This window comes from Bombina bombina, chromosome 4, assembly GCF_027579735.1.
Source record: "Bombina bombina isolate aBomBom1 chromosome 4, aBomBom1.pri, whole genome shotgun sequence".
Classification (NCBI taxonomy): Eukaryota; Metazoa; Chordata; class Amphibia; order Anura; family Bombinatoridae; genus Bombina; species Bombina bombina.
Genome location: NC_069502.1, coordinates 76,409,883 through 76,437,091, shown reverse-complemented (window position 1 = coordinate 76,437,091; position 27,209 = coordinate 76,409,883). Strand labels below are relative to the sequence as shown.

Below are 27,209 nucleotides of genomic sequence, written 5' to 3'. Positions count from 1 at the left end.
CTGGGACTAACATCCTAACTGGCTGCTTAAAGTTCCTTTACAATAGAGTGTGAATACTTAGGAAATTATAAGGTAAATATTTAAATTTTTTACATAGAGAGATTTTTAACTTTCAAGAGGTTCAACATTTGGGTATCATGTCCTTTTAAAGGGACAGTCTACATTAAAATTGTTATTGTTAGATATTGTCATATCTAGTCTACAAAGCTTCATGTTTCTCAGCTGCAACCTTAAAGGGACAGTCTACAATATAATTGTTATTGTTTTAAAAGATAGATAACGCCTTTACTACTCATTCTCCAGCTTTGCACAACCAACATTGTTAGATTTATATAATTTATAACATTTAAACCTCTAAATGTCTGCCTGTTTCAAATGCTCTATTGACAGCCTCTTAAGCACATGCTTTTGTATTTGCTTTTCACAACAGGATACTGCTAGTTCATGTGGGCCATATAGATAACATTGTGTGCACGTCAGAGGAGTTATTTAAGAGTTAGTGCAACACAGTACTAAATGCCACTCAGATAAATACAAAGTCATGTGATCAGGGGGCTGTCAGCAGAGGCTTAGACACAAGGTAATCGCAGAGGTAAAAAGCGTATTAATATAACTGTGTTGGTTTTGCAAAACTGAGGAATGTAAAATAAAGGGATTAGCTATCTTTTAAAACAATAAAAATGATATTGTAGACTGTCCCTTTAAGGTTGCAGCTGAGAAACAAGAAGCTTTGTAGACTAGATATGATTTCATCACAGGAAGTTAAAGAGTTAAAACTTACCACCCCATTTATGCCATTCTTATTTACTGGCTGCTTTGGTAAGCCAATAAGATAGGTGATGATGCCTTTCTCTCTGAGATAGTCACATCGCGTCCCTCCTTCTCCCGGCTCCACTTCAAACTCTCCCTTTAAGCAGTCATATGTGCTCTGCGAGATATGGACCCGCCTGAAAGACAGTGTACGAGCAGCACGTTATGGCTCTTGACTGAAAACTAACAATGTATTATACTACTGACACGTTATTTATTCAATTGCCAAAATGCATATACAATACAATCTGTTAACAAGTTAAAAATACATAAATGTGTAAAAGGAAAATACTGTAATGTGCTATATGAAAGTAGTTTTAACAGGCAAAACAGATATTTTAAACGACAAAATAAAGGTAAAGGTGCTCACACATATACTTAAAGAAGAATCCACAGGTATAATAACTCACACATAAGTATGAACTCCAAGTCCATATATTAATTTTGCAATCTAATGGGTGCTAGCTTTTCAGAACAATCCCCTAGCTCTAACATATATCAGGAAAACAAGGCAAAAGCTTCACTCTCATAAAGGTGAAGACACTTAATTAGCAAGCAATGTTTCAGAGCTCCTGCCCCTTTGTCAAGCTGAAGTTACAATGTGCACATCACACTGACATACCTTAACCAATAAAACATGAGCCAATCAAAGAACCCCAAAGGGGCAGGGACAAATAGTCATTACACACATATAAAAGATTTTGTAAAAGAATATATGGACTTTGAGTGCATGCTTATGTGAGTTATCATAACTGTGGATTCCCATGCCATGCAATCTCCTATAACAACGCCTCTTTATTGGGACAGACCAACTTGGTAACATGAGAAGCAGGAAGATGGGGCGGAGCCGTGGCCGAAAAATGAATAACATGACACCAGCTGAGAATAAGATACTCAGATAATTAGAAAATTATATATCAATAATTATTAAGCCAGCAGATAAGGGCGGGGCCATTGTCCTTATGGACACTACTAAATATAAAGCTGAGGTTTATCGGCAATTGATTGACCGTAATGTATATGAGGTACTGACAGCGGATCCTACCCTTAAAGTCAGTTTTAGATCAAGCTCTTGAAGATTAGATAATCAGTAAGAAACTCTATGAGTTTATTCTACTGAAACATCCTATTATATCATCTTTTTATGTTACTCCAAAAGTACAAACGACCCTATAACATCCCCCAGCATCTGATTGGGGCTGGCATTGGTTCCATTCTGAGTAATACAACATTTCTAGACTGTGTACTATTACCTTTGGTTGTGGCAGGAAAATCCTATGTCACGGATACAACTGATTTCCTTGACAAAATTAAAAATAAATCACAATGTTGATGTTAGTGTTGTATTGGCTACATGGGACGTGGCCAGTTTATACACTGTTACTCCCCATGAGGTGGTATTAGATAGTGTTAAAGATGCACTGGTCCCATGTGGCCAATACAATCCACTACAGGTATAATTTATGATGGATTTGCTACAAATGATTCTGATGAACAATTACTTTATATTTGATGGGTCTTTCTACCTACAAAAAGCAGGCACTGCAACGAGGTCTAATGTGGCCCCATCATATGCCTGCCTAGTTATGGATAAGGTTGAGAATTAATTTGTATATACTAATCTCATTTTCAAAGTAATTGTATTGCTTAGCATTGCTACATGTATGATCTATTTATATTGTGGTGAGGGCCTTCAGAATCATTAAATCAGCTAAAGATGGATTTTTTAGGGTAAAGTTCCCTACTTGAAAATTTCCAGCTAAACATGATTACCAAAAACTTTTTATTTGGACACTCAGCTATATAAAGGAGAGTGGTATTTTAAAAATTGACTTGTACATTATACCGACTGATAAAAATACATTGCTACATAGGCAAAACTTTCATCCCCCTAATTCATTTAAGAGTGTACAAAATTCACAATGTCTCAGGGTTGAAAGGATTGGGACTGATCCTTTACAGCAGCAAAAATTTGAGCAGAGAGGCTATGAAAAAGAGGAGCTACAGGAAATTAGACAAAATTTACACCATACTCAAAGTCGAAGAGGAAAGAAAAGTAATGGAAACAAAATTACTTTTGTTAATACATTTAATACCCTTAATAAAGATATACATAGTATCCTTATTAGAAATTGACAGATACTACACGACATGCCCAGACATTAAAGATTTTAATGAGATACCAAGATATGCTTACCAAAATGGCCAAACCTACAGTAAGAGGTTATTGACCCCCTTCCCTGGTGGTAATGCCCACTTTTTTAGCGAGCCAAAAAATGGCACGTACCTCTGTTTGGGTTTTGCTAATTTTTACAGTGTTATCAAAGGAGAAGAGATTTCTCATCCATATACTGGCAAAAAAAAAAAAAAAAAAGTTTCTACGCTTGCAATTCATCATATGTGGTATATGCCCTTAAATGTCAATGTGGGCTTTTATATATTGGAGAGACGACCCAGAAGGTCAGAGACAACCTAAGTCAGCACAAATCAAATATAAGGAATCCTGATCTAGATCACCTCCCTGTCCCTAACCATGTTCATGCCATGGGTCATCAGTTTAACCAACTAAGATTTATGGTGCTAGTACAGGGCAAATAAAAAAGTGAGAGGAGGTGATAGACAAAAAGATCTACTTTACAAGGAAGCAAAATGGATCTGGAAGCTGGATAAAATGCATCCGAAAGGGATTAACAGGGAATTTGACCTTAATCCGTTTGTTTAAAGATAAAATATTAATTATACAAATACCTTTTCATCAAAATAGGTGTTCTCTAAAATAGCTGCTAATTCATCAGGTTTTTTTCTAACCTTGAGCTAAATTTTTAGACCAATTTGGAGTATAATAGGTTAAAGATTTTGTATGTGTGTAATTACTATTTGTCCCTGCCCCTTTGGGGTTCTTTGATTGGCTCATGTTTTTGATTGGGGCTCTTTGATTGGCTTATGTCATCATCAGTGTGATGTGCACATTGTAACTTCAGCTTGACAAAGGGATAGGTTGCTTGTTAATAAAGTTTCTTCACCTTTATGAGAGTGCAGCTTTTGCCTTGTGTTCCAGAAAGGTAAAGTTTGTTCCTAAACAATTTGATACATTCCAGCATGTAAAACAGATCATTGAGAACACATTAACAATTATTGTATAATGTCTCTTTAAACACTTTGGGCCAGATTACAAGTGGACCGTTACTGGTAGGGCAGGGTGTGCTATCAATAACATGGACCCATGCTCAGAATAGCGCACAATCTGGTATTGCAAATACAATGGTTAAACAGATTTACCAGAGAATCGCTCATATTACAAGTTGTGAGTTATGTGTTCTGCAAGAGCGCATCACATGACAGAGCTCAAAAAGCTAGCGTGACTTAAAGGTAAGGTAAAGTTGAGCACACTACTTAACGATATCTTTCATAGATTTAAAAATAAGCATAAGTTTCATTCATCAATATACTAATATTTATCCTAATTACTTATTTTTCTACCTTACAATTACTGTTCCGACACCAATCTTTCGTCCACCCGACATTTTTTAAACTTTTATTGACAGTTGCGATCGATATTACCGTCAAATTAGCTTTTTCCCCTTCAGGGGTTTAGCCCATCCATTCCTACGTCACTATATTACTGAGCGCATGCGTCTGACTACACTCAACCTAGTTCCATCCGTGCTCGTTCGTGAGTCGCGCATGCTCTGTGCTAACAATACAAACTTTGTAACGGGCAGTGGGGGAAGTGGCGCATGCGCAGACGAAATCGACTTCGTGAACGCGCATTGACTTGACGTAAGGAGGGGGGGTGAGACCGCTCTCTGACATTATACATAGAAACACGGAAGTGGCATGGGGGAGGAGTATTCGAATAAACGGTAGGAAATATAAACATACAATTGCATCTAAATTACATAATAAAAATAAAAATAAACTTAGCGACTACATTCAGGTAAAATATTACACTGATTATATGCTTTCAATACCGCTAAACTTTACCTTGTCTTTAAGACTTCACGTAAAGTGTTAAGGCTAGAATAAATGTATAACAAAACACGTGTGAAACATATTAAAATAAAGTTTTATACACGCACACACACGCACATATATATACATAGATATTTAATGTAAAATAAAGAACAACAAAAGAACTAATGGCACTGCTAAGGTGGAGGATTGGGGTAGCCTATTAATCTCTGGATTTATAAATAATATATACACCTATTTGTGTCTATAATCCAGGTTAATTATGGTATGGCTGAGGTGCTGTGTACTAGTATAATGAAACAAAAAAATCAATCCAAGGATTGATAGAATTGGTACACCTGGGGTAGCACTCGTCCCCCTATCATAGATTTAATTGGTAGCTACATTTATATAATACGAAATAACAGTTATTATTTGTAGAAGTCAAGCAAATAGACCGCTACTAATATATATTAAGCTCTGTAGCAATATTAGAGCAAATTTGTTTAAAACCCGCTGCAATCATTACATTTGGACCAAACATACCAAATATTCAGTTCAATCTAAAGTGTGGGGTAAAAATAGTCACAAAAGTACTCTATTTATCCTTTGTTAAAAACACGCATTGAATATCTATTACAGCGAATCATAGAATTATAGGATATCCAACAGAAAAGAAAAAATACCAAAACATAGTAGGTAACACTAGATTTACTTTTTAGTAATACCACATTAATAATGGGCTTTTTTTTATCAATCCAGCTATTATTAAAATCTACGAGTAAAGCAAACCTGCACAGTTGTGCAATACTAGAGTGGTATAAGCAGTGCTTTGTTATAATCATTTGAGAGGAATCAGTCACAAAACATCTCTCTAATATAATGAAATAATTACAAAGTAACTTATAAAGAATTTTGCCAAAGTGTATTGCCACTATAACCAGTACATTACAAGGAAGGGGTAACACTCCATTTCAAACAACAACAAAAATATAAACTGAGATTAAGCTTAGTCATAACCATCCTTCTTTAGAACCAGTCTATTTGCAGATGAAGCAGCCTAAATATAATATTTTTAAAGCGAAAAGAAACAACTTTAATATTATATAAGATCTAACATTTTATGAGACTTTAATAAATATTTACTATAAAGTACAAAAGATCTTAAAATCAGATGAGACCATATGAAACCATCAGAGATATATATATATATATTTTTAAAACTGCCAGAGAGTGCAACAAACATTTTGGTAATACAATAAACTAAGCTGTCAGCACATTTAGACAGCAGTCAAAACAGTGACAGAATTTAGGTTGTCACCTAATAGTGGTTACAGATTGACAGTACTGCCCACTTTATACCAAACACAGTATTTAATCCTCTATATCAATAGTGATTAAGGACCTGCAAAACAGCATTGCAAAATTACAATATAAGTAACAAGACAGAATGCAAACTAGATATTGTAATATGTAATCCTAGACCAGTCCTAAACTGTGCAACTTTGTGTTTACTCTAAACACCTAGCAAGACCATGCTAATTCTAACTTAGAAGAATTAGAAAAGGAACATCTTACTTACTACCACAGTGGTACAAGCTCTATTTATACAACGCAAATACCTAGAGGATCAGATTAAAACAGATCCTCATAGATACTACAGACCTAAGACCAATTAAATCACTTTGAAAGGTATTACAACCACTTCATTTGATTAGAGAATACTGGATTAAAATTAATCCGACCAAAATACTGTGTTTTTAACATTGTAATATGGGGAGTGTGTTTGAGTTTTTGTTTTTGGTTAAACTACCCAATAAAGGTTATATTTTAAAATTCAAAGCACTCCTCCCTAGATATTCAGTCTCTATCCAATGTATGCCATCTATGATAGGGGGACGAGTGCTACCCAGGTGTGCAATTCTTGGATTGAATTTTTGTGTTTCATTTAATGTAAAATATTTGTTATTGAAATAAATGTATAAAAAAGTGTTTTAAAGGGATATGGTCTATGACAAAGTATTCTGACTGGTGAACCAATAACAAGAGGGCATATATATTGCAGGCCACCATTCAGCAGCTAGCTCAAAGTAGTGGATTTCTGCTCCTGACAAAGGATATCAAGAGAACAAAACAAATTTGGGATAACAGAAATAAATTGAAAGAGTCGTTTAAATTTGCATGCTGGTATCTGAACCATGGAAAGAAAAAAATGTGGTCTCATATCCCTTTAACAATATGGGACAGAGTTTTTACATATATTAACATATTGCAACAGAGGTAATAATTCATAACAATGGAATATAAATTATCTTCCTGGACTTACCCAGGGATACCGCCAGCCTCCATCTTGTTCGCTAGGGTGACATCCGTTTGACCACACATCATACTGGCCAACGTTTCTGCCCCAAGACTCCACCAATGACAGTTCCTGTGTGAACTCCAACACGCATGGTCCACGTCCAGTTTTTGTCTTCTCCCTCACATATCTTTAGAGTCCCATCAAGATTCCAGGGTTGGCAATAAAAAGGAAAAGAAAAGCAACGTTTTTTTTTAATTTTCAAGGAGGCATTAAAAACTACTTTTTATTTGCATACAAAGATGTAATAAAAAGTCTTTAAAAACTACATCCTGTTAGCCAAATGGTGAATTGTTTTGCAGTCCAGGGACAACACCCCTTAAAAACATTCTTCACTGTTGTCTATGTTATCTTGTTTGTCATGCAGCAGAATTAGAAATCCTGCACATACCAAGCTATAACCATAGCATGATGTAGGAGCATCAGGATTCTGAATTCTACGGATGACACTTCAGCTTCTTTGGGGGGAGGGGGGGGGGAGTGGAAAAACTGTAATTTTCATATTTAGGTTTAAAGTAATTTTCATATTTAAAGGGCCATTATAGTAAAATAATGACATGCTCTAATTTGTTAGCATGTCATTTTACAGCTATCAACCCAGCACTACTGTGTGTTTAAACCCGGGCCCAGAGTGGAAAACATTGCTGAACCAATCAGCAGTGCTAGTTCCACAATTGATTGGGATCAGCATCATTTTCTGCTCAGGATCAGGCAGTGCACCGCAGGTCCTAAGCACTATTTCTACTTTGTGTTTAACCCCTTTGCGACGGTATAAACACACAGTAGTGCAGGGTTGATAGTCGGAAAATGACATGCGCTAACAGATTAAAGCATGTCCTTTTTCTTTTACAATGGCCCTTTAAATTACAGGAAAATAGGTAAAACAAATAATGAAAGTACATTGTAAAGTTTTTATTTCAATATAATAAACCAGGGGCGGGAACTACAGGGGGTGCAGAGGTCGCAATAAAAAAAGGTTGACCTGCCACTGCCTGCATTGATATCATGTGAGTGTGACATGATGCTTCACTAGTGTCTCTGACTACAGGGGTTAGTGTTTCTGTTTTACCCATTGGTGTTTGTGTATGTTTATGTGTGTGTGTGAATGTGTGTGTATTTATGCATGTATGTGTGTGTGTGTATGTATGTATGTGACTGTGTGTGTATTTATGCATGTATGTGTGTGTGTGTATGTATGTATGTGACTGTGTGTGTATTTATGCATGTATGTGTGTGTGTGTGTGTGTGTGTATGTGACTGTGTGTGTATTTATGCATGTATGTGTGTGTGTGTATGTATGTATGTGACTGTGTGTGTATTTATGCATGTATGTGTGTGTGTGTGTGTGTGTGTGTATGTGACTGTGTGTGTATTTATGCATGTATGTGTGTGTGTGTGTGTGTATGTGAATGTGTGTGTATTTATGCATGTATGTGTGTGTGTGTATGTATGTGACTGTGTGTGTATTTATGCATGTATGTGTGTGTGTGTGTGTGTGTGTGTGTGTGTGTATGTGAATGTGTGTGTATTTATGCATGTATGTGTGTGTGTGTGTATGTGACTGTGTGTGTATTTATGCATGTATGTGTGTGTGTGTATGTATGTATGTGACTGTGTGTGTATTTATGTATGTGTGTGTGTGTGTGTATGTGACTGTGTGTGTATTTATGCATGTATGTGTGTGTGTGTGTGTGTATGTGAATGTGTGTGTATTTATGCATGTATGTGTGTGTGTGTATGTATGTATGTGACTGTGTGTGTATTTATGCATGTATGTGTGTGTGTGTGTGTGTATGTGAATGTGTGTGTATTTATGCATGTATGTGTGTGTGTGTATGTAAGTATGTGGACTGTTGTGTGTATTTTTGCATGTATGTGTGTGTTGTGTGTGTGTATGTTGAATGTGTGTGTATTTAAGCATGTATGTGTGTGTGTGTATGTATGCTAATGTGACTGTGTGTGTGTTTTTATGCATGTATGTGTGTGTGTGTATGTATGTATGTGACTGTGTGTGTATTTATGCATGTATGTGTGTATGTATGTATGTTTGTATGTATGTGACTGTGTGTGTATTTATGCATGTATGTGTGTGTATGTATGTATGTGACTGTGTGTGTATTTATGCATGTATGTGTGTGTGTATGTATGTATGTGACTGTGTGTGTATTTATGCATGTATGTGTGTGTGTATGTATGTGACTGTGTGTGTATTTATGCATGTATGTGTGTGTGTATATGCATGTATGTATGTGACTGTGTGTGTATTTATGCATGTATGTATGTGTGTGTGTATGTTTGTGGAACCAGCAAATTACAGACCTTGTTACTACAGCATGGGGGGCGGGGCGTAAACAGTGTCACTATACAGTACCACTATATACAGTACGGGGGGGGGGGGGCTGGACCATGTCACAGACTACTGTGGTCACTCTATAAAGTACTGGGGCGGGTAGGTTCAGGCCAGCCATCTCACTGGCAGATTACAGACTGTATCAGTAACTCATTTTATACAGTACTGGTGGGTTAAACAGTGTCACTATATACAGTAATAGGGGTTCAGACCATATCACAGACTGTGGGCACAGGGTACCCCCTTTTGCAGACATAATCGGATTCACATTTTTTTTTTCTGAGTTAAATGTTAAAAAAAAATAATTAAAAAATGATATGTATCAAATTCACATTTTTTTGTGGGGGGGGGGGAGCCAATGACAAGAAGCAAATGTGTGAAGTCACCAATAACCAGCTAGCTCCCAGTAGTGTGTTGCTGCTGCTGAGTTTAAAGGGACATGAAAACCAAAACTTTCCTTTCATGATTTAGATAGAGAATGCAATTTTAAACAGCTTTCCAATTTACTTATTTTATCTAATTTGCTTTGTACTCTTGACATCCTTTGTTGAAAAGGACACCTAAGTAGGCGTAGGAGCTGGGAGCTAGCTGCTTATTAGTGGCTGCACATATATACCTCTTGTCATTGGCTTACAGTGGTGTTAAAGGCACACTAAACCCAAATTTTTTCTTTCATAATTCAGATAGAGCTTGCAATTTTATGCAACTTTCTCATTTACTCCTATTATCAATTTCTTTCATATAGGTGGCGAGAGTCCACAAGCTTGTTACTGATGGGATACACATTCCTACCAGGAGGGAGTAAACATTCCCAAACCTCAAATGCCTATAAATACACCTCCCACCTCACTCATACCTCAGTTTTTAAAACTTTGCCTCCTTAGGAGGTGGTGTACTATGATATGCTTGATTCTTCAGTGAAAGGCGCTCCTAAGCATATTGAAGCCCAGTTCCTCTCTAAGTGCAGTGTTTGTCTGAAGGATGGGAAGGGAGTATTGCCTGATGATACCATGTTTTTGCCTATGGGAAAGCTCTCATGAGGCTCTCTGTAAATCGCTCGCAGGGATTCATCTGCTGCTTCCCTTTATAGTTTGAAAATATACTCCTGTACCATTACCTCTGCTGATAAGTTTCAGTACTGGTTTGGCTGTCTGCTATATGTGGATGAGTGCCTTATGGTAATTATAATCCTTTTTTTTCTTTAAGACACTCTCAGCTATGGAAGGCACTTTATTTTTTTAAAGTTATAAATGTGTATAAATATATGTATTTGCCATGACACCGGTTGTTTATTTCTCCTTAAGCGTCATAAATGCAGCATCAGTTTGTGAAACATTGCTTTTTAGTGTTTTGGGGACTAGTTAAACAATGATTTAGGTTCAGCACCCTGGATAGCGAATGCTTATTGGTGGCTACATTTGGCTAACCAATAAGCAAGCGTAACCCAGGTTCTGAACCAAAAAAGGGGCGGCTCCTAAAATTTACATTCCTGCTTTTTAAATAAAGAAAGCAAGAGAAAGAAGAAAAACTGACAATAGGAGTAAATAAGAAAGTTGTTTAAAATTGCATGCTCTATCTGAATCATTAAAGGGACACTGTACCCAAAAATTCAATTTCGTGATTCAGATTGAGCATGACATTTTATGCAAATTTTGAATTTACTCCTATTATCAAATGTTCTTCATTCTCTTGGTATCTTTATTTGAAATGCAAGAATGTAAGTTTAGATGCCGGTCCATTTTTGGTGAACAACCTGGGTTGTCCTTGCTGATTGGTGGATAAATTCATCCACCAATAAAAAGGTGCTGTCCAGAGTACTGAACCAAAAAAAAGCTTAGATGCCTTCTTTTTTTCAAATAATGATAGCAAGGAGACGGGAAGAAAAATTGTTAATAGGAGTAAATTAGAAAGTTGCTTAAAATTGGCATGCTCTTTCTGAATTACAATGAACAAATTTGGGTTCTGATGTCCCTTTAAAGAAAAAAAAATTGGGTTTAGTATCCCTTTAACCTAGCTTCCAGTAGTGCATTGCTGATCCTTCAATAAATGATGCCAAGAGAATGAAACACAATTGAAGTATATTGAAAAATTGTTTAAAATGGTATGCTCTATCTGAATCATGAAAAATGTTTGGTGTCATGTTCTTTTGACTAGGTAGGTATGCTTTTTAACAAAGGATACCAACTGAATGATGTAAATTTAGTAATCAAAATAAATTATCTTAAAATTGTCTGAAACATGAAAGTGTCTTGTCTCTTTCACACTATGTTCTATATTTGTATATGATTTATATGGGCAAGTCTGACAATATGTCTCACTGGGTGTTCATGGTCTGTTACTCACGATATGGCATCAACCATGGCCAGTCCCATCAAAATAGAGCAGACAGCGTGATCTTCCCTGTAGTCCGGCAGGCCGCAGATGCAGTAGTAACAGTCACCCAGGATCTTGATCCGAAGTTGGTGGTATTTCTGAGAACCAGCAGAGGGCGATATGTTATAGCAGGTAAGCAAGACAAGTAGGGGAAAGTATCGGATACGGATTAAGCAAATATATCAGGGTTCAGCCACGTGCAAAACTATTTCATAAGTAACACTAGTGTAAAGTAATTATTGGGTTATTAAAAGGCAATGCACAGAGATGTGGAGATGTCAGCTATATAGAACTCTGGGATTTACGGTTTAATTATTATAAAATGTCAGAAAATGTAGTGAATGACTAACAGAGAAATATAGATTTTGACAGCACATAAGAACCATAGGCCGAACAAGTCTGTCCATATTTCCTAAAAGGTATAAATTTAATTAGTCTGTAGGATAGCCTTATGCTTATCCCAGACATTATTTAGTCTGTAGGATAGCCTTATGCTTATCCCAGGCATTATTTAGTTTGTATGATAGCCTTATGCTTATCCCAGGCATTATTTAGTCTATAGGATAGCCTTATGCTTATCCCAGGCATTATTTAGTCTGTATGATAGCCTTATGCTTATCCCAGGCATTATTTAGTCTGTATGATAGCCTTATGCTTATCCCAGGCATTATTTAGTCTGTATGATAGCCTTATGTTTATCCCAGACATTATTTAGTTTGTATGATAGCCTTATGCTTATCCCAGGCATTATTTAGTCTGTATGATAGCCTTATACTTATCCCAGACATTATTTAGTTTGTATGATAGCCTTATGCTTATCCCAGGCATTATTTAGTCTGTAGGATAGCCTTATGCTTATCCCAGACATTATTTAGTTTGTATGATAGCCTTATGCTTATCCCAGGCATTATTTAGTCTGTAGGATAGCCTTATGCTTATCCCAGGCATTATTTAGTCTGTATGATAGCCTTATGTTTATCCCAGACATTATTTAGTTTGTATGATAGCCTTATGCTTATCCCAGGCATTATTTAGTCTGTAGGATAGCCTTATACTTATCCCAGACATTATTTAGTTTGTATGATAGCCTTATGCTTATCCCAGGCATTATTTAGTCTGTAGGATAGCCTTATGCTTATCCCAGACATTATTTACTTTGTATGATAGCCTTATGCTTATCCCAGGCATTATTTAGTCTGTAGGATAGCCTTATGCTTATCCCAGGCATTATTTAGTTTATATGATAGCCTTATGCTTATCCCAGGCATTATTTAGTTTATATGATAGCCTTATGCTTATCCCAGGCATTATTTAGTTTATATGATAGCCTTATGCTTATCCCAGGCATTTATTTAGTCTGTAGGATAGCCTTATGCTTATCCCAGACATAATTTAGTCTGTAGGATAGCCTTATGCTTATCCCAGACATAATTTAGTCTTTAGGATAGCCTTATGCTTATCCCAGGCATTATTTAGTCTGTAGGATAGCCTTATGCTTGTAGGATCGCATTACCCAGGCATTATTTCTATCCTACATACATACACATATACACAGCTATATGTACACGTTTAAGACCTACCTAGTCAAACACCTTGACATACAAAATCCAATACATAGATCTACTTTTCATCTGCCTGTCTCTCCCTCTGTCATGTAGAAGGCCAAAAGCCCCTGATCTCTGATGAAGTTCATGTCAACGCACAAGACCATGAGGTGGTTTCCTAAACTTGTACTGAATTTTGAACATTATTGGAAATAAATGACTTTTTAACTGTACTTTGGGGGCTCCTTGCTTGATTTTGAGACACCAAGCTTGAAGAGATCACACCAGTAATCTAACCCTGTAAAGCAGAAACCAGCCATCTCCTCTCATTCCAGATAACATTTCTTGTAACTCTTTGAAGCAACCAAGACGTTTGATAAACTGGTACAGAATACACATTAAGTGACTGCTTGGAAACACTAGTATTATTAAGGGTTAAAAGTTAAACTTTCATTACTATATCATCCGATTTTTCCTATTATGTAGTGACAAATAACTTTTTTTTTAATGGTTGTTTTACTGAAACATAAATATTATATTATAACTTTTTGGAATGTTTAACCTTTAACATAAATATGTTTTTTAATACAAGTATACCTCGCTTTACAGCGCTTCATTTTAAAGTGCTTCACTAATACAGTGCTAATATGGAGCTGAAATGAAATTGAAACAGTACTGTACTCATCTTGGGATTGCGAGAAAGACGACTGGCACTATTTTGTTATGTGCCGTTTGGTCTGTTTACAGCATTGCAGTACTACTATTTTACAGGTACTGTACAGTTTCTATTAAATATTAATTGAATACTGTGCTGTGCTAGTGTTAAACTAAACTTATCTAGAAGGAGAGAGAACTGGCCCTGCGCCAACCAAGCCCCTACTGGCCTGAGGGTGGTGGTACCTAGTTACCACTGGGTAAGTGTAATCTAATAATGTGAAGTCCCTCAGGCGCCTAACTGAAAGGCAGAGGGGAATAAAAAATGGGATGATCTAGCCCACGGAGAAGATGCAACGATAAGCAATAATAACGATATGCTGTATAATGGGTAATCAAATTGAAATATTAAATTCGGGATGTAAAAAAATTGTTACAATTTATTATAAACAATCTATCTGCACAAGTTAAATTCATGGATCCATGATACAAATTACACAATAGCATAAAACAATAGGAAATTAAAACAATGTATAAAATCAATGGGCTATCGATTTACAATAATATCTTGAATAAAATTGAAACAAATTACAAGTATCTAAAATCGTCTAGTAATTGAGTGACGACTTATGATAAAATGTCTGTCAAATTCTTTTGATGATTAATTCCTCTAGTTGTGAATAAACTTCAAAAATAAGTGTCAAAATAAAGTCCCCAAAATATAATCCAAAAGTTATAGATTGAAGATAATCCCAAAATGAAAAGTGGGGAAGTGTTAAAAAACAATAGAAAATGCGATATTCCACAAAAATGGCAGTGAAAAAATATAGTGAAAAATTAATGAGAGTGTAAAAAATAAAAAATGTGTCCAATCAACAAATGTATCAAATTGTATCCAACACTTTAGAAAAGTCAAACCAAAAATGAAAAAGTGTATCCAACCAAAACAGTGTGTTTCAAATATATCCAGCAATCAAATGTGTGGTTTAAGGAGTTGCCTTATTGTTTTTTAACACTACCCCACTTTTCATTTTGGGATTATCTTCAATCTATAACTTTTGGATTATATTTTGGGGACTTTATTTTGACACTTATTTTTGAAGCTTATTCACAACTAGAGGAATAAATCATCAAAAGAATTTGACAGATATTTTATCATAAGTCGTCACTCAATTACTACACGATTTTAGATACTTGTAATTTGTTTCAATTTTATTCAAGATATTATTGTAAATCGATAGCCCATTGATTTTATACATTGTTTTAATTTCCTATTGTTTTATGCTATTGTGTAATTTGTATCATGGATCCATGAATTTAACTTGTGCAGATAGATTGTTTATAATAAATTGTAACAATTTGTTTACATCCCGAATTTAATATTTCAATTTGATTACCCATTATACAGCATATCGTTATTATTGCTTATCGTTGCATCTTCTCCATGGGCTAGATCATCCCATTTTTATTCCCCTCTGTCTTTCAGTTAGGCGCCTGAGGGACTTCACATTATTAGATTAAACTAAACTTATCGCTATTGCACCCCTAATATAAGTTAGTTCAAACATATTTTCAAGGTTTTAAACACACTGGCAAGTGACAAGAAAGCAAAACCGTCTTGTTTCATTTAAAGGCGGTTTTCACTTTACAGCGGGACTCCTGTTCCTAACCCCCTGTATACCTGTAGGCACTGGTCAGTTCAAACATGAAAATAATATTAGTTAAGAAGCTGAGAACGCTAATGTTTTTTTTATGATGAAAAAAATTGTGACTGAGCTTCTTGAAAGTTTTGTTCACTAACCCTTCACATCACTCTTAAGATTCTTCCTCAAGTATCAAAATATACGTTCAGTAATTTTTATGTATATATTTCACCTCATCTAAGCATTCTCTCTCTCTCCTGCTCATGTTGTGAGCGAGCATGTAGCTTCCAGGGTTGTTAAACTCTTCGCATTTGCAAGGAGACTAACTGTGATGGTTCTCACCTCCCTCCCCACAGCAAGCATTGGCATATGACTTGAACACCTGTTCCTTCTTCATGCAATATCAGCAGAAGAGGGGTAGGTGTGTCTGCAATGAAAGGGAGGTGAGAAGTAACGCAGTCTAGCTCCCTGCAAAGAGTAAAGCCAAGGCCTAATTGTACATTCAAAAGGATGATCAATGTGTTATGTAATCGGAGCACTTGTTGTGGGGTTGAAGGAAAGGTTATGTTTGAAATTTTCTGGCTTTAAAGGGACATTAAACACTTTGAGATGGTAATAAAAAATGATAAACTATATATATATATATATATATAAGTCTACAGTATACTTTCATTATTTATTTTGTTTATTGTGTCCTCTCCTGTAATTTCATTCTGACATTGTGAGATTTTCAGTCCCTGTTAGAAATAAAAGTGCAAAATCCTATATAATAAAAGGCCAGGTATGTTTGTCAGATGCAGTCATGCGCAGTAGAGACTGCAGAGACAAACATACCTGGCCTTGAACAGCAGAAGAGTGCGCACAGCGGAAGCTGGCTGGTGGGGGCGTGACCGGGCGTGCCGGAGCGTGCAAGAAGGGCGTGGCCGCCGGGAAAGAGGGGGAGAGAGAGAGCACAAAAGAGGGGGAGAGACAGCAGGGAGGGGAGAGAGAGCAAAAGAGAAGGGGGAGAGAGAGCGCAAAAGAGGGAGAGAGAGTGCAAAAGAGGGAGAGAGAGAGCACAAAAGAGAGGGGGAGAGAGAGCAAAAGAGAGGGGGAGAGAGAGCAAAAGAGAGGGAGAGAGAGAGCAAAAGAGAGAGGGAGAGAGAGCAAAAGAGAGGGGGAGAGAGCGCAAAAGAGAGGGAGAGAGAGCGCAAAAGAGAGAGGGAGAGAGCGCAAAAGAGAGGGGGAGAGAGAGCAAAAGAGAGGGGGAGAGAGAGCAAAAGAGGGGGGAGAGAGAGCAAAATAGGGGAGAGAGAGAGCAAAAGAGGGCGAGAGAGAGAGAGCACAAGAGGGGGGAAGAGAGAGAGAGAGCGTGATAAAAAGAGGGGAGATAAAGCAAAAGAGGGGGGAGAGAGCAAAAGAGGGGGGGGAGAGAGAGCAAAAGAGGGGGGAGAGAGCAAAAGAGGGGGAGAGAGAGAGCACAAGAGGGGAGAGAGAGAGCAAAATAGGGGGGAGAGAGAGAGCGCAAAAATAGGGGGGAGAGAGAGAGCTCAAAAGAGAGGGGGGAGTGAGAGCGCAAAAGAGAGGGGAGAGAGAGGGAGCAAGGGTTGGAACCGCGGTACTTAAAAAATTGGCCCGTGTACACGGGCTTTAGGACTAGTACTATTATATTTCACACAGCCATTGGCTGCACACTATAGTGACTTATAACTGTCCCTAATTTGCCACAACAGAGAAGATAACCTAAGTTACAATATGGCAGCTCCCATTGCTTTATAGACACTAAAACTTTACACTTATTTTGTCAATATTTAAACAGTTAATGAAACTACAAAAAATACATCTTCGTGTTATTCTCAGACTACACTTTTCTTTGAATTCATCATCCGATCTAGCATTTATTTAGTGTTTAAAGGGACACTGAAACCAAATTTTATCTTTCATGATTCAGATAGAGCATGCAATTTTAAGCAACTTTCTAATTTACTCCTATTATCAATTTTTCTTCATTCTCTTGCTATCTTTATTTGAAAAGCAAGAATGTAAGTTTAGAAGCCGGCCAATTTTTGGTTCACAACCTGGGTTGTCTCTGCTGATCAGTGGATAAATGCTGTCCAGCGTTCTGAACAACAAACTGGCTGGCTCCTTAGCTTAGATGCCTTCTTTTTCAAATAAAGACAGCAAGAGAATGAAGAAATATTGATAATAGGAGTAAATTAGAAAGTTGCTTAAAATTGCATGCTCTATCTCAATCATGAAAGAAATAAAAATGGGGTTTATTATCCCTTTTATGTCCCTTTAAAGCTTTGAATTAGAACTTATACTATTATAGATAAATAACAGTAAATTGTTTAATCTATAATTAGGATCATTGTAATGAAAAAGTACAGCAGTGATCTGTTTGTTAAATTATTAAGGAAAGTATGCTTATATTAACAATACAGAGAAAATTGAAAGTTTTACAGTGATTGCATATGAAGTAAAACATCTAACACTCATGATAGCTGTAGAATTCCTTAATACTTACTGCTGCCAACTTGTCAAAACGGGCAAACAATTCATTTAACAACTTGACCAGCTCATGTGCAGTACAGTACGATGACAGCTGGGTGAAGCCAACAATGTCTGCAAAAAGTATGCTGCATAGGAGAAAAAATACAGTCATGTCGACTAGGTATTTATACAGCAATAAATATAGATATTAACTGCAGGTGCAATGCCATAAAGTGGTGTATTTAGTCTTTGTGCTGACCGGGGCTCTGGGAAATCTGCTGCCCTCTATCTCTCACCACAACAATTTTATCTCATATTTGCTTCATATATTTATCACAACCGGAGGCAAATGACCCACAAAAAGAACACGCACCTGCACCAGACAACCATTGATTTGTAAGAAAATGAACAAATACAAACTTTAGAGCAGTGTTTTTCAACCAGTGTGCCGTGGCAGACTAGTGTGCCGTGAGAGATCCTCAGGTGTGCCGTGGCAGACTAGTGTGCCGTGAGAGATCCTCAGGTGTGCCGTGGCAGACTAGTGTGCCGTGAGAGATCCTCAGGTGTGCCGCAGCAGACTGACAACAGTGCAGGGGAGTCCCTCTTTCAAATTTTGAAATATTGGTAGGTATGTGACAGGCTCATCAGGCATCATTTACAACCATGGCATTGACATTCATTCACAGACAATGATTATGATTGTTTGTGAATGAATGTCAATATGTCATGTATAGTTTGTAGGAGGCATGGAATGACAGCACAGTACAGTGTGTGTGTGTACATATATATATATATGTATATATATATATATATATATATATATATATAGTATTATATATTGTGTATTAGGCTACAATGTGTGATTTTGTAAAGTTTTGGGATGGTGGTGTGCCACAGGATTTTTTTATGTAAAAAAGTGTGCCACGACAAAAAAAGGTTGCAAATCACTGCTTTAGAGAACATAGGGATGGGATTGTGCCCAGTTTTCTCCCCAGTACCTCCTGGCTGATTTTACTGACCATCCAACAAACATTTTAGCCAATATTAAGCTATATTAACATTTTTTCAATGTTTATTGAACAAATTATCATTAAATACATTTATGTTAAATTATGCAATTATTTTGTGCTTTGGATAGCAGAGAATGTTATAATATTTGTAAGTATTACACTGCCACCTGGCTGGCAAAATTCATCTTTGGAGAACACTGATGCCATATCATACAAAACTTGCTTCCCATAAAGCACTGGTTTTTAAACCTGTCCACGGGCCTCCCTAACAGACCACATTCTGAGGATATCTGAACTAGAGCGCAGGTGAAATAATCAGCTGATTAGTAACCATGGTTATTTTACCTGCTCTCATCCAAGGTAATCCTGAAAACCTGGCCTGTTGGAGAGGCCTGAGGATAGGTTTGAAAACCAGTGTCATAAAGCAATAGGCCTCTTTGAATACAAATATACTGTATAAAACCAAGTTTTAGAGACACAAACGTTGCATAAGAATGGACCTAAATGTAGGTTTTTCTCAGCCAATAACAGTAATGCTCTTATTGCACAGAGGTTACCCATTCCCATAATTAAGGCTAAATAAATGATTACACACAATGCAATGCTGTGCACTTCTATATGATAGTCAAACGGTTAGTGCAGATGTTAGTACATGCCATGGCTTTCTACGTTGGGCATCTACCTGACGTTCTCGTGCCGGTACATGTACATGGTGTTAAACTGCTGCAGTTCCTTCTGTTGCTTGTCTTTCTTCATATCATTAAGCATTTCATCGGCAATATGTTTGGGCAGGATGGACAGCAGCAGACGTTCCTGTAGAAAAAGAGAATACAGATATGGTAATATATAATCTTCAGTTTCCATTGAACATTTTTTAAATAAAGTTTGGTTTACAACATTCATTACTGTTAGCTAGTTATAGGCTGTGGTACTTGATACATAGGACAAATTTCCTATGTGGGGAGGTGGTTGACATACAACCAATACATTATTAGTACTTTTTTGACAGTATTAATTCATATTGATATACCATAGCTGGTATTAAAGGGACACTCAAGTCAAAATAAAGTTTTATGATTCAGATAGAGCATGCAGTTTTGATAAATTTTCCAATTTACTTCCATTATCAAATTTGCACAGTCTTTTTATATTCACATTTTCTAGGGAACAAGCTCCAACTGAGCATGTGCACAAGCTCACAGGGTATACATATACTAGTCTGTGATTGACAGATGTCTGTCACATGATATAGGGGGCCGGACAATGTGAGAAAAAATAAGATTGCCAGAAATAAATCTATTGATTATTTGAAATTCAGAGTAGGTGCTATAGCATTGTCTTTTTATTATGCGTGTTAATTATGAAATTCTACTGCATTGAGTGTTCCTTTAACGTATCATAATCATTGACAAGCCTTTTTAATTAGAAAGCCAGAAGAAGCACTGTTTTCTACACAAAGCTAGTGTAAATTGTTTGCTATCAACAATCATATGTAACATCAACAGCTGCAACCGTGCATGGGTTTATGACGGCTGATTGCGCACGTTTGACGTAGCGCTCGTATTACAAGCTGAAAGTAAACGCAAACACTTGAGCGCAATTAAAGTTAATGCACGTCAGGATAGCGCATCTTCAGAGCTCTGGTTAACTGTTTTGAAAAACAAAAAAGTGTTACAAAACACATCAAAAATACATTTAAAAGTACAGTTACACTCATAATAACACTGTCTAATAAAATGATTTTAATAAAACTATTGCACAAAATAGTTATAAGAGTTTAAAGGGCTTTAATTTGAGATACATACATATATACCTTGTATAAAGATGTATATGTATGTATGTGTACATATATATATATATATATATATATATATATATATATATATATATATATATATATATATATATATAAATCAAAGTAAATATTTGCATAGGAAATTAGTACATCTAAGCAAGTATCCCCGCTTGCCCCCAGAAATTCTTAATATGCAATGTTTCCAATGCACAAGAGAATTGTGGGTAAGATATGCAAATTAGGTATGCAAATTCTCAGTTTTTTTGCTTCAAAATACTGTTTTAACACAGCGATCCTTTTAAACAGGAATATGACAGCAAACCAGAAATCACTTCTGGTTTGCTGTCATATTCCTGTTTAAAAGGATCGCTGTGTTAAAACAGTATTTTGAAGCAAAAAAACTGAGAATTTGCATACCTAATTTGCATATCTTACCCACAATTCTCTTGTGCATTGGAAACATTGCATATTAAGAATTTCTGGGGGCAAGCGGGGATACTTGCTTAGATGTACTAATTTCCTATGCAAATATTTACTTTGATTTAATTTTGAGACATGGAGGATTTTAATTTCAGTTTTTTATCTCCCCCCCCATAATTTTAATGAATTTTTATATATATATATATATATATATATATATATATATATACAGTATATACTGTATATATATATATATGTATATATGTATATGTTTATATGTGTGTACATATGTATTTATATATGTATATATTTACAGACATATACACACACATATAAACACATAAATACATAAGTATACATATATAGAAGTGCATTGGAACCCTTTGTAATTAAGTAGATGAAAACATGAAAAAGCATATTTCTGCAATATTAATTTGTAATAAAGTGTTATACAGTGTATTTACTATAAACATTTCACATTCCAATGTTCTGCACATAGTATTCCCAAATTCTCCCGTAAATACATAAAAAACGTTGATTTCTCCCGGCTCCTGTGGCAGGGTGGATAGCTGCTGACTGGCACTTATCTTAAGGTAAGTGATCAAACTGATTGGGTTAATGGAGGATTAGCAAGATGCAGGCTGGCACAGGCAGTTAACCTTTGATGTGCTGAAGGGTTTTCCAGATGGCAATTGGCTGCCTTAACCTATGAGGTGCTGTTAGCTTGTGCAGTGATGGGAGGCTACTGGTTAGCTGGGGAAGATAATTATTAGCCTGAGCAATTGGGAAGGCAATGAGATAACTGGGGTACAAAAATATTCTGTGCAGTGCTGGAGACTAATTGGGAAGGAAAGGAGCTAGCTGGGGAAAAAGTTAACCTGTGCAGTGCTGGAGGTGGGTGGTAAGGTACAGGCTGACTCACAGGATCATGCTGGTACAGTTATTACTTGCATTGCAAGTATTGCATGCATTTATTTATAAAATACTGCACAGGTCTAAACAATTTTACAGACCCTGCTATAATGATACAGGCCACACATTTTAATATTGTTTTTACTTTGGATTAAAACATTTTTTTAACTATACATTCTGATTGCTGAGTGCATTTTTCTACGCTACCTTGGGGAGCTGCCTCTCTTGGGAATCCAGATACTGCCTGTATCAGCTAGCTGGTCTGCTGTTGAAAACCAGCCTGCAACTATTGGCACATTGGAGTGCCTTCACAGAATGTGAGTACCCTGTGCTATCTTTGTACTCTCCTTCAGTTGTCGATTGATTCAAACATACGGCGCCTCTCTCCTTTTTCTGTTGTTTTTATAGTTTAGTTGGTTAATTGGGGAGATAGAGACAAAAGATCAGATGATTAATAAATCAAAGTGTATGACTGTAAAATTCCCTTTATATTTAGTAAAGCCAAATTTTTTGTTGCATCTAATATAAGGTATTTTAAAATGTATTACAGTTGTTTATTTTTGTTATTTTTGAAATTGAAGTTCTTCTGCTATAGAAATAAATAAATAATACTTTTGTTTTTATGTTTTAGGGTGTGTTACAGTCTACCAATAGCAATGTAGGAGGTGTCTTTATCAGCCTGTCTCTAGGGATAAGTTTTATACAAACATACATTTCCTCTTAGCTTTAAAATAACAATTAATAATCTATTTTTCTGCAAAAATACTTAGACTTCTTTATATAGTGCTCTTTCAAATGTATCATATAATGTTTAGTTTTATTTCTATTTAATGTAAAAATACAGGATTAAGCACAAAGAAACATTTTAAGATTTCTTCATCAGGTTACTAATTTTAGAAGTGAAAAGGTTAACTAGAGCAGAGGCAATGGTGTGTGTGTGTATATTTATGTTTGTGTGTGTATATGTATGTTTGTGTGTGTGCGCTTCTGTGTGTGTGTGTGTGTGTGTGTGTGTCTATATGTATGTTTGTGTGTGTGCGCTTCTGTGTGTGTGTGTGTGTGTGTGTGTCTATATGTATGTTTGTGTGTGTGCGCTTCTCTCTGTGTGTGTGTGTCTATATGTATGTTTGTGTGTGTATGTATGTGTGTGCTTCTGTGTGTGTGTGTATATGTATGTTTGGGTGTGTGTGTGTGTGTGTGTGTGTGTGTATATGTATGTTTGTGTGTGTGTATGTATGTTTGTGTGTGTGTGTGTGCTTCTGTATGTGTGTGTGTATATATGTATGTTCGTGTGTGTGTGTGTGTGCTTCTGTGTGTGTGTGTATATGTATGTTTGTGTGTATGTATGTTTGTGTGTGCTTCTGTGTGCGTATGTGCGTATTTGTATGTTTGTGTGTGTGTATGTATGTTTGTGTGTGTGCTTCTGTGCGTGTGTGTATATGTATGTTTGTGTGTATGTATGTTTGTGTGTGCTTCTGTGTGTGTGTGTGCGTATATGTATGTTTGTGTGTGTGTATGTATGTTTGTGTGTGTGCTTCTGTGTGTGTGTGTGTGTATATGTATGTTTGTGTGTATGTATGTTTGTGTGTGCTTCTGTGTGTGTGTATATATGTATGTTTGTGTGTGTGTGTATATATGTAGGTTTGTGTGGGGTTATATGCTTGTGTGTGTATATGTATGTTTGTGTGTGTATATGTATGTTTGTGTGGGGTTATATGCTTGAGTGTGTGTGCTTCTAGGTGTGTGTGTATATGCATGCTTGAGTGTGTGTGCTTCTGTGTGTGTGTATGTGTATATGTATGGTTGAGTGTGTGTGTATATGTATGCTTGAGTGTGTGTATATATGTATGCTTGAGTGTGTGTGCTTCTATGAGTGTATGTGTATGTATATGTATGCTTGAGTGTGTGTGCTTCTGTGTGTGTGTATATGTATGTTTGTGTGTGTGTATATGTATGCTTGAGTGTGTGTATATATGTATGCTTGAGTGTGTGTGCTTCTATGAGTGTGTGTGTATGTATATGTATGGTTGAGTGTGTGTGCTTCTGTGTGTGTGTGTATATGTATGTTTGTGTGTGTGTATATGTATGCTTGAGTGTGTGTGCGCTTCTATGAGTGTGTGTGTGTGTGTATATGTATGGTTGAGTGTGTGTGTATCTGTATGGTTGAGTGTGTGTGTATATGTATGCTTGTGTGGGGGGTTATATGCTTGAATGTGAGTGCTTCTGTGTGTGTGTATATGTATGTTTGTGCGTGTGTGCGCTTCTATGTGTGTGTGTGTATATGTATGTTTGTGTGGGGGTTATATGCTTGAGTGTGTGTGTATATGTATGCTGGTGTGTGTGTGCTTCTATATGTGTGTGTATATATGTATGTTTGTGTGGGGGTTATATGCTTGAGTGTGTATATATGTATGTTTGTCTGGGGGGTTATATGCTTAAATGTGTGTGTATTTTGTGTGGGGGGTATGTGCGTGTTTGTGTGTATATGTGTTTTTATACATGTGTGATTGTGTGGGGTATGTGCAAGGGTGTGTGTATATATGATCTTTTTTTGGCTAAAATATCCATTAAATTGTCTGGTTATGGGCTAGATTACAAATGAAACGCAAAATATATTAAATATATTTTGCGATATTTGGCTGTTTACTGGCACGCAATAAATGATCTATTATTTGTTGGTTAAAATATTGAATAAACTACCAGGGTCGGCTACAAGGGGGGGGGGGGGGGCTTTGGGGGGCAATGCCCCCTCAAAAAATGTAAAATGTTTTAAATTTTAATATGTATGTGTGAAACTAAAATTAATGGCGTGCCTGGAACCGCATGTGGGAAAATGTTGTGCGCACTGCGATAATCTAATGATGACAAGCTATGTGGGTGTGGGGCTTTCTGTGTTAGATAGGCTGAGCCCAAGCAAGTGGCTCTTGCGCTTAGCCTATCTGTGCACAGTGTGTGAAGACAGTCTGAGCAGGATATTGGGAGCTGGATCAGGATGTGGCGCCCGTGACTGAGAAACTCTAAGTGAACATAAGTCACGTAAGTTAAGCCCATCCTGCCACATAGAACACCGGTACTCAAGTTAAAAGGTAGGAGGCAAAGCCTGGCAAACTACGGAGGCCCAAAGCACTCTGACCAACTGATAAATGTAATTGTGTCATGAGTATTGTTGCCTTTCCCCATCTGCTTGGCTTGTGGCCGGGACTATTAGGATCTCTAGTATATCAGGCTGAGGTAAAATAATAGATGTTCGCCAAGTTCTGTAGCATTAATTCAGTAAGGCAAGAAAATGTTGACAATGTGAGGTCAAAGATGACAAAATCTATGATCTTCAAGTTTGGAAACGAAGGGGATTAATTATCAGTGTTAGAAAGCTATGGACAGTGAGACAAGTAGGAGACAGGTTTGAGTCATTATTATATACAATATTATTTATTTAAATCCCTTAAAGACAACAGTTCATGGCGTCTACAAAAGCATAAATAAAATTAGAGATATGTTGCAACACAATGGGCTTCAACCTACAGAAAGTTCAAGAAAAATATTTAATTTCATTCTCCATTCAAATGTTATTATAAACATATGCAGACAGAGACAGGTCAATACACGCATCTACAGGGAGTGCAGAATTATTAGGCAAGTTGTATTTTTGAGGATTAATTTTATTATTGAACAACAACCATGTTCTCAATGAACCCAAAAAAACTCATTAATATCAAAGCTGAATAGTTTTGGAAGTAGTTTTTAGTTTGTTTTTAGTTATAGCTATTTTAGGGGGATATCTGTGTGTGCAGGTGACTATTACTGTGCATAATTATTAGGCAACTTAACAAAAAACAAATATATACCCATTTCAATTATTTATTTTTACCAGTGAAACCAATATAACATCTCAACATTCACAAATATACATTTCTGACATTCAAAAACAAAACAAAAACAAATCAGTGACCAATATAGCCACCTTTCTTTGCAAGGACACTCAAAAGCCTGCCATCCATGGATTCTGTCAGTGTTTTGATCTGTTCACCATCAACATTGCGTGCAGCAGCAACCACAGCCTCCCAGACACTGTTCAGAGAGGTGTACTGTTTTCCCTCCTTGTAAATCTCACATTTGATGATGGACCACAGGTTCTCAATGGGGTTCAGATCAGGTGAACAAGGAGGCCATGTCATTAGATTTTCTTCTTTAATACCCTTTCTTGCCAGCCACGCTGTGGAGTACTTGGACGCGTGTGATGGAGCATTGTTCTGCATGAAAATCATGTTTTTGAAGGATGCAGACTTCTTCCTGTAAAACTGCTTGAAGAAGGTGTCTTCCAGAAACTGGCAGTAGGACTGGGAGTTAAGCTTGACTCCATCCTCAACCCGAAAAGGCCCCACAAGCTCATCTTTGATGATACCAGCCCAAACCAGTACTCCACCTCCACCTTGCTGGCGTCTGAGTCGGACTGGAGCTCTCTGCCCTTTACCAATCCAGCCACGGGCCCATCCATCTGGCCCATCAAGACTCACTCTCATTTCATCAGTCCATAAAACCTTAGAAAAATCAGTCTTGAGATATTTCTTGGCCCAGTCTTGATGTTTCAGCTTGTGTGTCTTGTTCAGTGGTGGTCGTCTTTCAGCCTTTCTTACCTTGGCCATGTCTCTGAGTATTGCACACCTTGTGCTTTTGGACACTCCAGTGATGTTGCAGCTCTGAAATATGGCCAAACTGGTGGCAAGTGGCATCTTGGCAGCTGCACGCTTGACTTTTCTCAGTTCATGGGCAGTTATTTTGCGCCTTGGTTTTTCCACACGCTTCTTGCGACCCTGTTGACTATTTTGAATGAAACGCTTGATTGTTCGATGATCACGCTTCAGAAGCTTTGCAATTTTAAGAGTGCTGCATCCCTCTGCAAGATATCTCACTATTTT

The 27,209-nt window shown here is 36.8% G+C and overlaps 1 protein-coding gene across 1 annotated transcript in view; it reads right to left on the bottom strand.

Moving 5' to 3' along the window:
- Positions 1-27,209, bottom strand: part of ADCY3 (adenylate cyclase 3) — a 413,132-nt gene that overhangs the window by 108,635 nt on the left and 277,288 nt on the right. The window contains 8 exon segments of the mRNA XM_053709517.1: positions 782-947; positions 7,088-7,134; positions 7,136-7,153; positions 7,155-7,220; positions 7,223-7,250; positions 11,814-11,941; positions 18,191-18,302; positions 19,849-19,979. Coding sequence (XP_053565492.1) covers positions 782-947; positions 7,088-7,134; positions 7,136-7,153; positions 7,155-7,220; positions 7,223-7,250; positions 11,814-11,941; positions 18,191-18,302; positions 19,849-19,979 — 696 coding nt within the window.